Source organism: Artemia sp. Qi Xiang Cuo, chromosome 4, assembly GCF_049724085.1.
Source record: "Artemia sp. Qi Xiang Cuo chromosome 4, ASM4972408v1, whole genome shotgun sequence".
Taxonomy (NCBI): Eukaryota; Metazoa; Arthropoda; class Branchiopoda; order Anostraca; family Artemiidae; genus Artemia; species Artemia sp. Qi Xiang Cuo.
In genome coordinates this window covers 11,302,985-11,317,550 of record NC_142797.1, presented here as the reverse complement: position 1 = coordinate 11,317,550, position 14,566 = coordinate 11,302,985, and the positions used below count along the sequence as shown (strand labels likewise).

The window sequence follows — 14,566 nt, the reverse complement described above, 5'->3', positions numbered from 1 at the left end:
AAGGAGGAAAGACCCCCTAAAAGTTATAGAACCTTAATGAAAATCACACCATCATATTCCGCGTATCAGAGAACCGTACTGTAGAGGGTTCAAAATCCCATCTACAAAAATGTGGAATTTTGCATTTTTTGCCAGAAGAAAGATCACGGGTGCGTGTTTATTTGTTTGTTTTTTTGGGTTTTTTTCTTTTCCTCAGGGGTGATCGTATCGACCCAGTTGTCCTAGAATATCGTGGGAGGGCTCATTGGAACTAAAATAAAAATTTCTAGTGCCCTTTTTAAGTGACCAAAAAAAATGGAGGGCAACTAGGCCCCCTCCCACGCTCATTTTTTCCCAAAGTAACCCGATCAAAATTTTGAGATAGCCATTTTGTTCAGCATGTTCGAAAATATTATAAGTATGTCTTTTAGGATGACTTAATCCCCCGAAGCTCCCGGGGGGAGGGCTGAAAGTTATTAACTTTACCCAATGTTAACATATAGTATTGGTTATTTGTAAGTACACAGACGTTTTCAGGGGAGATTTTTCCTGGTAGTAGGGGTGTGGGTGGGTTATGTGGGAGGATCTTTCCATGAAGGAAGTTTTCATGGGGGAAGGGTCATTGCTATGAAGAGGACACCGGACTTCCCAGCATTATTTAAAAAAAGATCAGAAATTTAATATAAAAAAACAAGTATTTCAACTGCAATAGCAGCAACATCGAAACTTTAAACGAACAGAAAATATTACATATATAATTGGGTCTAGTCAATACCTCGCTCTTTAAGCCAAAGATTTTTTAGTACTTTAATAAGACCTATTTATTATAATTAACGGCCTTTTTTATTAAGCGTTAATTTTTAAAGAATTGGAACACAATTCAAACCTTCGCTTAAAGAGCAAGGTATAATAAACGTATTAAAAATATTTGAATATAGAAGTTCGTTACGTAAGTTAATTCGTAAGTTACGTATATTTATTACTAATAAAAGCGTTCGTAAATAAAATTAAATAAGTTTCGAGAAAGCCATTTAACTAAATAAAAGTAAATTAATATGAAAATTTTGTTTTAATTATTCATGTACGGTGAGCCAAGATCAAAACCTGCATTTATTCAAAAACGTTCAAAAATTAAATAAAAAAAGCAAGTTTTTTAAACTGAAAGTAAGGAGCGACATTAAAACTTAAAACGAACAGAAATTATTCCGTATATTAAATGGACTGTCCCCTTCTCAACGCCTCGCTCTTTACGCTAAAGTTTGACTCTGCCTCACAACTTTATTTTTTAAAACAATAAAGGAGGCGTTGAGGAGGGGACAGTCCCTTTCATATACGGAATAATTTCTGTTCGTTTTAAGTTTTAATATCGCTCCTTACTTTCAGTTTAAAAAACTTGTTTTTTTATTTAATATTTAACTAGATCCAACGCCGGTCCACGCACTCCACAATTATCCAATTTACAAAAAAGAAAACAGTGGGATATTGAATCGAATGTTGTTTTTTTTTTTTAATCTAAATATATCGTTGCTGGAATTTTACTTCTATCTAAGCATTCATGAATATTTTGAAGGAGAGCAAGGATAGCGTATGATACAATGGGATATTGTATCAAATTCTTTTTAAAAATCTAAATATATTGTTGCTGGAACGTTACTGAAATATATGATGGTGGTGAAGGTCATTTATATAAATTAGAAAAAACAGAGGACCTAGGACAGAGCCTTGAGGTACCCCAACCTTTGAAGACTGAGGAACAGGCAGAGAAAGGAAATTTTCTTCGTCTATTTGTTGCTTTCTCTTATCAAAATAAGATTTAACTAGATCCAACGCCGGTCCACGCACTCCTCAATTATCCAATTTACAAAAAAGAATACAGTGTGATATTGTATCGAATGCTTTTTTTAAAATTTAAATATATTTTTGCCGAAATTTCACCTCTGTCTAAGCATTCACGAATATATTAGACGCGAGCAAGGATAGCGTGATCTCGTGGAAAGTAATTTTGTTACTTAATTTAAGTACTAAGGAATGTTAAGAAAACAGAAGCAATAGTAACTTTTAGGGACATGACTTTCGCTATAGTGTCATGAACTTTATGTTTCTATGAAATAAAATATCTGCTCTGGTTGATGGATCTACCCTAGTAACTAAATATCTAACAAACTATCGGCTCTACCTACTAGAAAAATATGTGATTATTGATTGAATTAAAACACTAAAGATGTTAATAAAAACAGAAGCGGTAGTAACTTTTAGGGACATGATTTTTGTTAAAATATCATGAACTGTAAGTTTCTCTGAAGTAAAAATATCCACTCTCTGTCGCTATTTACTTTCTTTTGAAAAACTGATTATATTTAATCAAGACAAAAGAGCCTAGATAAGTATTTGGCTTCTGAGTAAAGATTAACTCGTCGATAGTAGGAGCGCTTTTCGGTATACATCATATGCTAACTCGGTTAGAAGTTAGTTTTAGGGTTTTCAGTTGGCTTGTAGGAAGGCACCCATCAAATGGTAGTTGTTACTTGTTGTATCATCAGAAATTTTGTTCGCCATGTATTTTCACAATTTCTCTTCTTTTGGCGATGATTTGTCGAAATTTTGGAGAAACAAACTTATTTCCGTCTGTTTGTCTTTGCATATAGAATCTTGCTTTTTATTCTTTCGGCAGTCTGTAGAAATGCTAACGATTTTATCATGGAGTGATGTATATATATATACTTCCCAATCTTGTCTTTATCGATGAGTAATGAATTGTGTTTTGACAAAAACCATAATCTTTTCATAGCTAATAAAGTTAGATGCTATATTCTACTAAAGGATCACACTCTTTTGCATTGATCCGAAACCTTGAAATGGCAATGTCCGTGGTAGATTTCATATATGTCAAGTCACGGGGTGGGGGTTAGAGTTAGGTAGGAACTCTAATGCTGGGTGTTAACCAATTTATAGCAAACACAACCCTCCTATAAACACTGCTTGAGAACAAGAGTTGAGCTAAGCTTTGACACAAAAAATTATTTCTCTCCTTCCTCTGATAGAACTCCCTAGCTAACCTTCGAATTATGCTGAAATCCAGAATTTCTTAGAAAGTGGCTCAATTGTGTATTGTGAGAATAATATTTTCTAAATATACTTGTTTTTGTTTGGTAGAATAATATTCTAGCCCGGCTGGCACAGGTAGTGTTTTTCGGGCTAAAACTTTCGGGCTAAAAATAGCTAAAACTGCTCTTTCTCTGGGACGATTCAAGATAATTTGTAGTACTTTCCAATTTTGATGATACTACTTTAAAAATATAACTATATTCATTGTTCTAGGATGGACTATCGGGGAGAGGGCTTTCAAACCCAATCGCCCCTCCAAAATGTCACATTTTTTACGATTCATCCCATAATGTTCTATATTAACTAAATGGCTCACTCATTTTTGTCTATTTTTAATTGCCCTTCTTCGTCCTAAAATGGAACCTGATGTAAGTCCCAGCTTTATTTGCATATTTTGCTCCAAGCTTTAAGTCTTTTAGTCAGTTTTTCTAAAAAAAAAAAAAAAAACATTCGTAAAAATTCAGAATTTGTTTTTACTATTGATCAATATCATACATTAGGCCTACTTCACTCACAGAGAACTTGTGCTTTGGATTTTTGCTTTTTACTATATATTGGCAAAGGGTACTGGATTAAGGGACCTTGGGCGTGCACCTGCTTGATTGCCATAACGATTGCCCTAAATGACCAGAGACTAAAAGAAGGATTCCCTTTCTCAAAGTATCTGGTCCTGGATTTTCTGGATTATAACAATAATTCTTTTAATAAAAGAGCTCTTATGAAGGAGGGTGCCATTCCTATAAAGAGCTCGTTTAGTTTTAAATTCCGCTTTTGAGTTTTAGCATGAAAATCAACATAGATAAGTCTGAAACCAATTTTGGCCTGAAAAATAAAATTTATAAAATAAAGAGTGAGAATGTGGTTTTTTAAGGTGAACTAAAATACTGGACGAAACAAACCAATATTTGTTTTGCTTTGAACATTTGTTTTGCGTCTAGTATTCTCGTTGTCTTTAAATAACGCATTCTTGATCACCATTTTTTCAATAGGATTTTTTGAAAATGAAATAAAAAAGTTTTTTCTACTGAAAGTAAGGAGCAGTATTAAAACTTAAAACGAACAGACACTATTACGTATATGAAGGGGTTCGCCCCCTACTTTATACCTAGCTGATTACGGTAAAGTTCAAATTTTGTTCCATTTCTTTTAGAATGACCCCTGAATCACAAAGGCAGTCTAATTAGAATAAATAGCCCTTTTGAAAGTACTAAAAAAAAAACTTTAGCGTAAAGAGCTAGGTATTGACGAGGGGGTGAACCCTCTCATATATATAATCATTTCTCTTCATTTTAATTCTTAATGTTGCTCCTTACTTTCAGTTGAAAAACTTGTTTTTTTATTTAATTTCTGATCGTTTTTTAAATAATGCTGGGAAATCCTTCATGGAAAATTCTCTTCCCCCATGGAAAGATCCTCCCAAGTAGATAATTTTGGAGACCACACTGCCTTTCCATGACGATAAATACATGTTCAAATAGGGATGAAATCCTCTTAATAGACAGTGTTTCACAAACAGTAATTGAAACTCACAAAAAATACCAGATATTTTGGTCACATGCAGTGGCCGTCATCAGTAGTTAAACATAACTAAAACAATTAAAAACAAAAGTTTATATACGAAATACAATAAAAATACATAGTGTTTAATACTCCAATTGTTTTCAAAGCAAAAGCGGAAGCTAGCCTCTTTGACCTTCTTGGATCCGACTCATTAGCATTCAATGAAATAACATTTGGACAGAGGTTAACTACATTGGGTGAATTGAACTTTACTCTGTCAGATATTAATAAATTATCATGGATAGAGTTCAGCCCATATTCACCTGTATCCCGATTCAAAGCAATATTCTTGAATAAGATTTTCTCTATTTCAAGCATTTCACGAAAATTTTGCTTTAAACCCCGATCCCTAGAAATCAAAGAGACATTATCGAACGAAATAAAATGGTCTGGAAAATTGAAGATATGTTCCAAGAGGGCTAAAGTAAAATCTTAAGACTTAGAGCCTTGTTTTAAAGCCGATGAAATAGAATCCTTACGCTGTAATAATATAATTTCCAAATTCTGGTTAGTACGTCCCACATATGAGCTTCCGCAAGTACATGGGATCTGATAGACCCCACTTTGTTGCCCCAATGAAGTTAGATCCTTCCCTGACTTTAAAAAAATACCCAAAGCATTATTACTCTTTAAAGCTACCTTTAGACCATTACTCTGTAAAATTCTTTTCAGTTTTTCACTTAGTCCGGGTACATATGACAATGAACAAATAGTATTCTTCTCCCGTGTTGTCTCCAAGACTTCCTTAGAAATCTCTAGAAACCTTTTCCTTCTTTTTGAAAAAGTCGGGTTAATTAACCACTCTGGATACATGTTACTCATTGGTATTTTTCTTAGAAAAGACAACTCCTCCTTAAAAACTTTTGGAGAGCAAATACTAAAGATCCAGTCAGTTAAAGAAACAATCAAACCAATTTTTACTTGGCGAGCGTGACCGGAACTATAAGACAAAAATCTATTCTTATTTGTCGGTTTTCTGTAAATTTTAAAATCCAGACTATTTTCATTTTTTTAAAGAAGAACATCAAGAAAATGAAGTTTCCCATTCTCTTCTAATACAACAGTAAACTTTAAATGCCCCCTCCAAACAATTAAGAGGCTCCAAAAATCATTTTAATTCCTCCTCCCCATAATCCTATGCTGAAATTATATAATCCATAAAACCGGCCGCAAAAAAAATATGTTTAAAAAAATATGAATCTAACGCAATTGTTTCAATATTCTCCACAAAAATATTAGAGAATAATGGGGATAAAGGGGCCCCCATGGGTAAACCATTTACTTGTTTGAAAAATTCCCTTCTGAATTGAAAAATATAAGAGAACTTATTGCACAACCTTACTAAATACATAATTCGTGGCAAAAAACTTGATTAGTGGCCAAACAGATTTAGAAGTTTCTGTAATTATGTATTTAGTGTATTCAGGTGAAGTTTTTAAGGAATATTTAGGCGGATGTTGAAGTACATAAAAAAAAGTATGAGTATGGGGACTTTCAAAAAGGTGACAAAGTAAAATCTGAAGAACAGCTTATATTACAAATTTAGACCATTAAGGGTGAGTTGTCGGGGATTTTGAAATAGCCAGAAGGCACTATACGTATACTTTTAATGCTACCACTACAATTAATATAACTAATGATGCTAAAGGTATTAAGATGAAATTTTGAGGGGACGTTTAGGAGTTTCAATTAAAGGAAAAGAATGTATGCATTTAGGTTTTCAAAAGGGCATAAAAGCAATATCATAGGCAGCACCAATCTCTAATAGCTAGAATTGTCATTGAAACTTTTAAAGGAGCTAATTCAATTCAAAATTCTGGTGCCCTTTTTAAGAGTAACAAGAGATTGGAGGCCCAGTCATTTTCCAAACGCAATCAAGTCAAAGTTTTGAGCAACCATTTTATTCAGCATAGTACAATGGTCCAGCAACTATGTCTTTAGGGCTATTAGGCGTGTCAACTTCCCCCCCCCCCCCATAGTTATGCAATTGGTCCCTTATGCTTTAAAACTAAATGTTTTTTTAAAGTAAATCAAAAGGCACTGTGTTTATGATTGCCAATAAGACACCTCAGCAATATATCGAGAATAACTGGGCGTATTAAGTTGAAACTTTTGGGGATACAACAATTACTGCTTCTGCTCTTTACAATTTAAATAAATGAAAAGAGTGTATGTTTATCAATGTTATCAAAGAGCATAGATAGAATCTTTTGGGAACGGTATTAAGTTTTATTTTTCAGGTCAACTTCAGAAGCTATAAAATTAAATTAAAAAATACTGTTTTTGTCAGGATTAAAACTTGTTGAAAAAGTTTCTCCAACATACAAATAGCCTCCCATACTAAGGATGCTTATAGAAAATTAAATAATAAAAAACGTTTTTTCAACTGAAAGTAAGGAGCAACATTATAACTTAAAACTAACAGAAATTATTAAACTTCAGTTTGAAATTCAAACTTTAGCGTAAAGAGTGAGATACTGAGGAGGGGGGGCAACCCTCCTTATATACGTAATAAGTTCTGTTCGTTTTAAGTTTTAATGTTGCTTCTTACTTTAAGTTGAAAAAAATTATTTTTTAATTTGATTTCTGATTGTTTTTTAAACAATGCCAGGAAATCTGGCTCCATCTCCACGGAAGAGCCCCCTCCCCACGGAAATATCCCTAGACAATTCAATTATGGTGAAAATTTACCCCGGACAATTACTCTTAACCACTCCGCGCGTAAAGCTACGACGGAAACGAGAAAGCAAGACATATAAAAAGAGTAAGAATTCTGGCAAATTCCCCCAGTGTTTAATTCCCCTGACAATTTCACTCCCTGGGAAACTTCCCCCATGGAAAAAACCCCAGCAGAGAATTTTACCCCACCCTCACCCGGAAATGTAGGCATACATCCCAATAACAAATACTATGCACGAATAATGGGCAAATTTTATAACTTAAGGACCTTTCTCTTGGGGCAGTGGGAGGGGTTCATATTATACCCAGAAGCATAGTTATTGGGCTTTTCAACTATGATGAACAAAATGGCTATCTCTAAATTTGGATCAGACGATTTTGGGGCAAAAGGGGGCGGGGGAAGAGGCCTAGTGGCATTCCAATTTTTCAATCATTTGCAGAGGGCACTAGAGCTTTAAATTTCCATTCGAATGAGCCCTCTCCCGATGTACTAGGACCGCTGGATCGATACGATCACTCCTGGAAAAAAAAAATAATTAACATGCATCCGTGATCTTTCTTCTGGCAAAAAATACAAAATTACACATTTTTGTGAGATAGGAGCTTGAAATCTATACAGTAGGGTTCTTTGATACGTTGAATCTGGTGGTGTGATTTTCATTAAGATCACTTGACTTTTAGGTGGTGTTTTCTCCCTTTTTTAAAATTCAGGCAAATTTTCTCAGGCTCGTAAACTATGATGAGCAAGACTAAACTAAACGAAATTTACATATTTGAAATCAGCATATAAAGGCAATTTCTTTTATATATCTATTGATATCGAAATTTTGTTATTTAGAGTTTTGGTTAATATTGAGCCGGGTCGCTCCTTACACAGTTCTTTACCACGAAATGTTTGAAAACTGAAGAGATATAAAGTATGATTTTTTCTATGAAATAGACTGTGTCAATAAAAAACTAACTGAAATTTATTTAAAAAACTTTTTCCATCAAACAATTTTGATAAAGAAAAGTAAAGGGCTCCATTAGGCCAAGAAGGAGCAAAAAAAAAGTCAAATAAACTCCCAAGCGTAAAACTACCACAAACCACTATCAATGAATAAAAGAAACTCATTAAGAGCAGAAATTAAAATAAATAGCCGAGGTCAAACTCAAAACAAGCAAAAATTAACATGAGTAGGGCTTATCCCATGCTTTTTCAAGACCAGAACACAATTTGCGCTTTACTGAAAACAAAATACATTTTAAATGTTTTCGTTTTTCCTAAACTTTAATAAATAAATAATTATCAAAAGTTTAAGGAATAAATATCACTATATGTAAATTAAACTGACAATCCACGGTCATTTGTTTTTTTTTTTTTTTTTTTTTTTACATAAATTTTTTTAAAACTTTTCAAATTTTTAAAAAATTTGTTACGTTTTTACGAGTCGGACAAACATTTTGGGTTGGGTCTAAGCCTCCTGCCCCCTCCTTAAAATGGTCTTTTATATATGTTATATGTAATAATAATATTTTATTTTTGGCCCACTATATAACAACACCAGTGGAGTAATATAACTAAAACAAGAACAATACAGCAAAAATCGAACTTACTAGTAGACATAAACAAAATGTAATTGTTGTTAAATAACAGCTATTTTCTTCCAGGGCTACTCATTCCAGGACAGACTTCAGGTCTTGATTCAACATCAATAATTGTCCTGCCTATAGCAAGCATAGCACTAATAGGAGTAGTTGCTTTTTGTGTATATTGCATCATCAGAAGTAGATTCCAACCAAAAACACCTATACATCAATTTCAGCTGCCTAACGAACAGACAACCCCATGCCTACCCACACCTTCCTCCAATCTAGCAGAGGGACATTATGCAGTACCGATTGACAGTTGTATTCATCAACGTGAAAAAAGGGTAGTTTATCCTCAAGTGACTTACAGAGACTCAAGATACCCAGCAAGTGATCAAAATGGGTATCTTGAACCCGTTCAAGTTCCTTACACTGGGTCTTATCCTTTGCTTAGAGACAATTATGGGGGTAGGAATACACCAACTTATATACTACCTGGTGGAAATAGTTATAAGTCGTTCGGTCACTTAAGTCAGAATACTTCTACTTCTACGGGATATATTAAGTGTCAGCATCGTCGATGCCCTGATATTGTTTGAAACATTAATGACTTACCTATTTTAGAAGTCCCAGGGCTGTCTCAGTGATATATCTGGGCATGGAACAGCAAAAGTCTTTAAGATTTCATCTTTAAAGTGTTAGTAACATCGGCGTCTTGATATCGTTCAAAGCATTGTTGACTTTCCTGTTGTAAACAATATGAACCACAACACTCTTTCAGTGGTAAACAAAGGCACAGGAAAACGGAATTCTTAATAATTAAGCCTTTAAAACTGTCAGCATTATCAGTGTCCTGACGTCCTTAAAGTATTGATGACTTTGCTATCTTACATACTATAAGCCCCAACACTCTCACATTGATGCATCAGGTTATATCCTAAAAGTAGCAGAGTAGTAAAATCTCTAAAATACTCAGCCTTTAAAGTATCAGATTCATTGATGGCCTAAAACAGTTTTAAACGTTGATGATTTCCCTATTTCAAAAGTAATGAGACTTTTGTGCGTTTCAGAGGCTGTATTAGTGAAGTGATTAAATCTCTTTATAGATTTAACGTTGAAAAATTAAATGCCATCATCACTACTGTTGACACTGGATGTGATAGCCTGGAATGTCGACATTCAATATCTCGTTAAGATTTCGATGATTTCCTTGTTTAAATTGTAACGACCTTATAGTTTATTTAGCCTTTGGTTGAGCCTTGGAGGAAAACAAGTCCAAAACTGACAGATTAAAGAGTAAAGAGTAGCTTAATAGAATTAAAGACAGTGAATATTCAGCAAAAGCAAATAATTTGTAAGACCACATTGGTTAAATATGAAGGGTATAAATCACCTTGTTTACCCACGTTTTCTAGCATTTAAATGCTAGATAAAACACAGTTTTTTTTTTTCTGGAGCTTGAGCCTCCCTTCTGGAGAAATTGATTCCCAGTGCCTGTAACCTTGACTGTCTCCTGCTGTTGCTGGGCGAACCGATAAAATAAGTAAAACTGCAGACGATTTTTTTGCATTTTTATATTCCTTCGTTCAAGTATTATGGTTAAACATTTTCATTTCATATCTTTTTTTCTATTTAATTTAGTTCAATTTATTTTTAATTTTGTTTAATATTATTTCTATAAATTTTTTTAGTATTTTAAAATATAATTTTATTAAATATTTGTAGTAAATATTTTTAAATATTTAATATTTCGGTTAATGTCTAATTAATGCATTGGTTTTTAGTTATTGAAACATTAGAAATTCTTAAAAATTATAATATAATAGGTCTTCTTTAAAGAGTAAATGGACATAAAAAGTAATCTAGTCTGAGGTTCAAATGTAAGAAGAAGATGCTAAGGGCTGGAAGCTGTAAAGAAGTTGAATCTATAAAATTCTGGCTGGTAAAAGTGCAAGATAGGGTAAAAATGATCAGTCATTCATTAAATCAGTCAGCCAGTAATTTTAAGTATGAAATCCAAGTTCCTGAACCAATCAGAGAAAATAATTTTTGTAAGAATATTATTTATTTTTTCGCGGTAATAAATATCAAAATTAATGGTCAATAAAGGAGAAGCCAGATGTCCTCTAGTCCAGTTTATTCTAATAAATTTTTTGCAGATAAACTTTTTAATATTAAAAATGTCCAGGTTTTTTTTTATATAAATCCGTTCCAAAAGCTTTAGTGCCAAATCACTAAAAGGATCTAAAGTTTAATAGTGACAATTGATTTTGCTATAGAAAGCAAAATAGTTTTTTAAACACTAATTTAACCAAATCAAGCCTTAAAAAACACTTCAGAACATTTTCTCTGGTCAGTTACATAAGAAAACACCAATCAGACCACATATTTAAATTAAATATGCTATTTATGTATTGAAATCAAAACCAGAACTAAATCTTACTTTTATTTATTATTTATATTTTTATTATTTATTATTTATATTATTTATATTTATATTTTTATATACTTTTTATTTTATTATTTACTTTTTTTATTTTTATTCTCACTCTGTTTGTTTTAAGGGCTTAGTCGACCTGACCTCTTAACGGATCAACTTATTCAAATAGTTTTTTTTTGATTAATAATGTGTACTTTGCTAATGGCTATTATTTATTGATAATAATCTTTTACAATCTTATCGTTATATACTAAAATGTATTAATTTAATATATCATAAAATGTATTAAATATTAAAGCTTATATTACTCTATTTTCAGTATCCTTTAACTTTTTTCATGTTCAGATTCTTAATGGTCGTTGTTACAAGTCGTTGTATTAACAAAAATACAAACGACTTGATGGGTTTTCATATGCCCAGTTTTCACTAGCTCTTATTGATTTATCAAAATTGTTGCTGTGTTACCAAGGACAGTGTAAATTAAATCAGCTTATTTTGGGTTTTTTAAGTGGCAGTTTGGGTTCGTTCAGTGGCAGTACCAATATTTTATACTAGGCCACCAAATACAGTATAAATGGGATTAGCTTGTTTTGGGTTCGTGAAGTGACAGTTCGAGTTTGTGAAGTGGCAGTATCAATACTTTGCACTTTGCCCCCACCAATACTTCACACTTTGCCAATACCAATACTTTACACTTTGCCCTGACGTTTTATCAGTAGCTCATGCTGATCGAAAAAAAGGACTTGATGGATTTTTTATATGTCCACGTTTCACTAGCTCTTAATAATTTATGAAAAATGTTGCTAGGCTACCAAGGGCAGTGAAAATTAAATGTGTTTGTTATGGGTTAGTTAAGTGAAATTGTTGGTTCGTTAAGTGGCAGTATCTATACTTTATACTAGGCTACCAAAAACAGTATAAATGGGAACAGCTTGTTTTGGGTTCGTGAAGTGACAGTTCGGGTTTGTTAAGTGGCAGTACCAATATTTTACACTTTGCCCCCACCAATACTTTACATTTTACCAATACCAATACTTTACACTTTGCCTTGACGTTTTATCAGTAACTCATGCTGATCGAAAAAATGGTGATGGGTTTTTACATGTCCAGGTTTGACTAGCATTTAATAATTTATCAGAAATGTTGCTAGGCTACCAAGGGCAGTGAAAATCAAATCAGCTTGTTTTGGGTTAGTTAAGTGAAATTGTTGGTTCGTTAAGTGGCAGTATCAATACTTTATACTAGGTTACCAAGAACAGTGAAATTCATCAGAATGTTTTGGGTTCGTCAAGTGGCAGTTTGGGCTCGTAAAGTGGCAGTAAAAATACTTTTTACTAGGCTACCAAGGGCAGTGAAATTGATCAGATTGTTTTGGGCTCATTAAATGACAATTTAGGTTCGTTAAGTGGCAGTAACAATACTTTAAACTAGGCTAACAAGGACAGTGAAAATTATCAGATTGGATTCGGTTCGATAAGTGGCAGTTTACTCAACCATTTATCTTTTAAAAAATCAGGAATTTAGTTTATTTTAAAAAACCTCTGTATTGAGTTATATAGTTTTTTGTGTTAACGGTTGTCAAATTTAAAGAAAACAAATGTATGCGAAGCGTTAGCAAAAATAACCAAAAACAAATGGTAACAAACAGCTTAAGAAGGTATAATTTTCTCGTTAACACAGTTTTTTGTGTTAACTGTTGTCAAATTTAAAGAAAACAAATGTATGCGAAGCGTTAGCAAAAATAACCAAAAACAAATGGTAACAAACAGCCTAATAAGGTATAGCTTTCTATTGAAGGTGTATTTTATTTTTGCATCAACAAATTACTAACGTTTGAATTACCAACGAAAGATGTTGTCAAACCTAACTAATAAATAATGCTTATTAAATTTAACGGTTAAACATGGCAACACTGATGAAAATATGATACTGCCCTAAAAATGTCGGAAGAATCAAAAGAAAATTTTAGAAAATCATAGCTTTTTAGTATGAATTGGTCCTAAAATTGGTCCAGGGGGGGGGGCAAAAAGGTTTTTATTTTGATGTCCTTGGTACTTTGAAGCTTTACCAATGGATCTTACTGATTAGTTAAAAGAAGCAATTTTATGGTTTTATATTAAGGACTACTTCTTCATTGGGCATTTGTGCTGCAACAACTTCTTTCCTTTACTGTGCAAATTAGTAATATAAGAAATTGTTTGTATTTTTGCTGTCTCAGCCTATAACTTAGGATAGTGTTGTGATAATTATTTGCTACGTAGAAATTACAATTAGCGTATAGACAAATATTTATGATTTTTATTTTACATAATTTGCATTAATGTGTTACATAATAATGTATGTATTGGCTAGTCAAATTTTACTTGTGAAATTGTATGTTATTTATATTTTTATAATTAAAATGTTACAATTTCTTAAGCATTGTTTACAACAACTTCTTAGTTTTTTATCCACGAAACAGATCTTCTAACGTATTTGAAAATGTGTGTATCATCTTCAAATCCGTTAAATGTGTGTATCATATCCATTGCCGGAGGGTTTTAATTTATACCAGCTAAGCTGGTATAAAATTAAAACAAAAGTATGAAACAAAAGTATAATGCGGATGAAACAAAAGTATAGTGCGGATGAAACAAAAGTATAATGCGGATGAAACAAAAGTATAATTTTTAATATAATCTTCGAAAATATGCGATACTTAGGTTTTTCTTATCATAGGCAGCGCAATCGAGCTGCCTAAGTAAAGAACGATGTTGGCGTATAATGTCCTATTTATTTTTGGTTCCAGGCCAGGACAATTCGTATCGAAGGAGTTGTCGTATAAATTTCGAAAAGGGCCCATTCGATTGGAAATCGGAATGGCTAGTGCCTTTTTTAATAGTCGAAAGCGATTGGAATGCAACTAAAACCCCTTTCACGCCCACCATTTACCCAAACACATCCAATCAAAATTTTGAGATAACTATTTTGTTCAGTGTAGTTGATTTCAAAAAAGAAATTATAGTTTTGAGGAGGACACTCCCCCACAGCCCTCAGAGCAAGGAATGTAAGTTATGCCCTGGGGACATTTAAATTTTTATAGAAAGCGTTGTCGTAGAAACTTCACAAAAAGGCTTACTCGATTGGAATTTCAAAGGGTTAGTGTCCTTTTTAATATTCGAAAGTGATTGGAGGGCAACTAACCCCCCTCTCACGCCCACCTTTTCCCCAAACACATCCAATCAAAATTTTTAG

General features: G+C 32.9%; 1 protein-coding gene across 2 annotated transcripts in view; it reads left to right on the top strand.

Annotated features, from left to right (window-relative positions):
* Window positions 1–13,750, top strand: part of LOC148952781 (fibroblast growth factor receptor-like 1) — a 187,974-nt gene extending 174,224 nt beyond the window's left edge. For both annotated transcript variants that reach the window (XM_089088086.1, XM_089088085.1), the window contains exon 9: window positions 8,974–13,750. In XM_089088086.1, coding sequence (XP_088944212.1) covers window positions 8,974–9,491 — 518 coding nt within the window. In that variant the 3' untranslated portion in view covers window positions 9,492–13,750. The remainder of the gene's footprint in view (window positions 1–8,973) is intronic.
* Window positions 13,751–14,566: the final 816 nt, after the last annotated feature.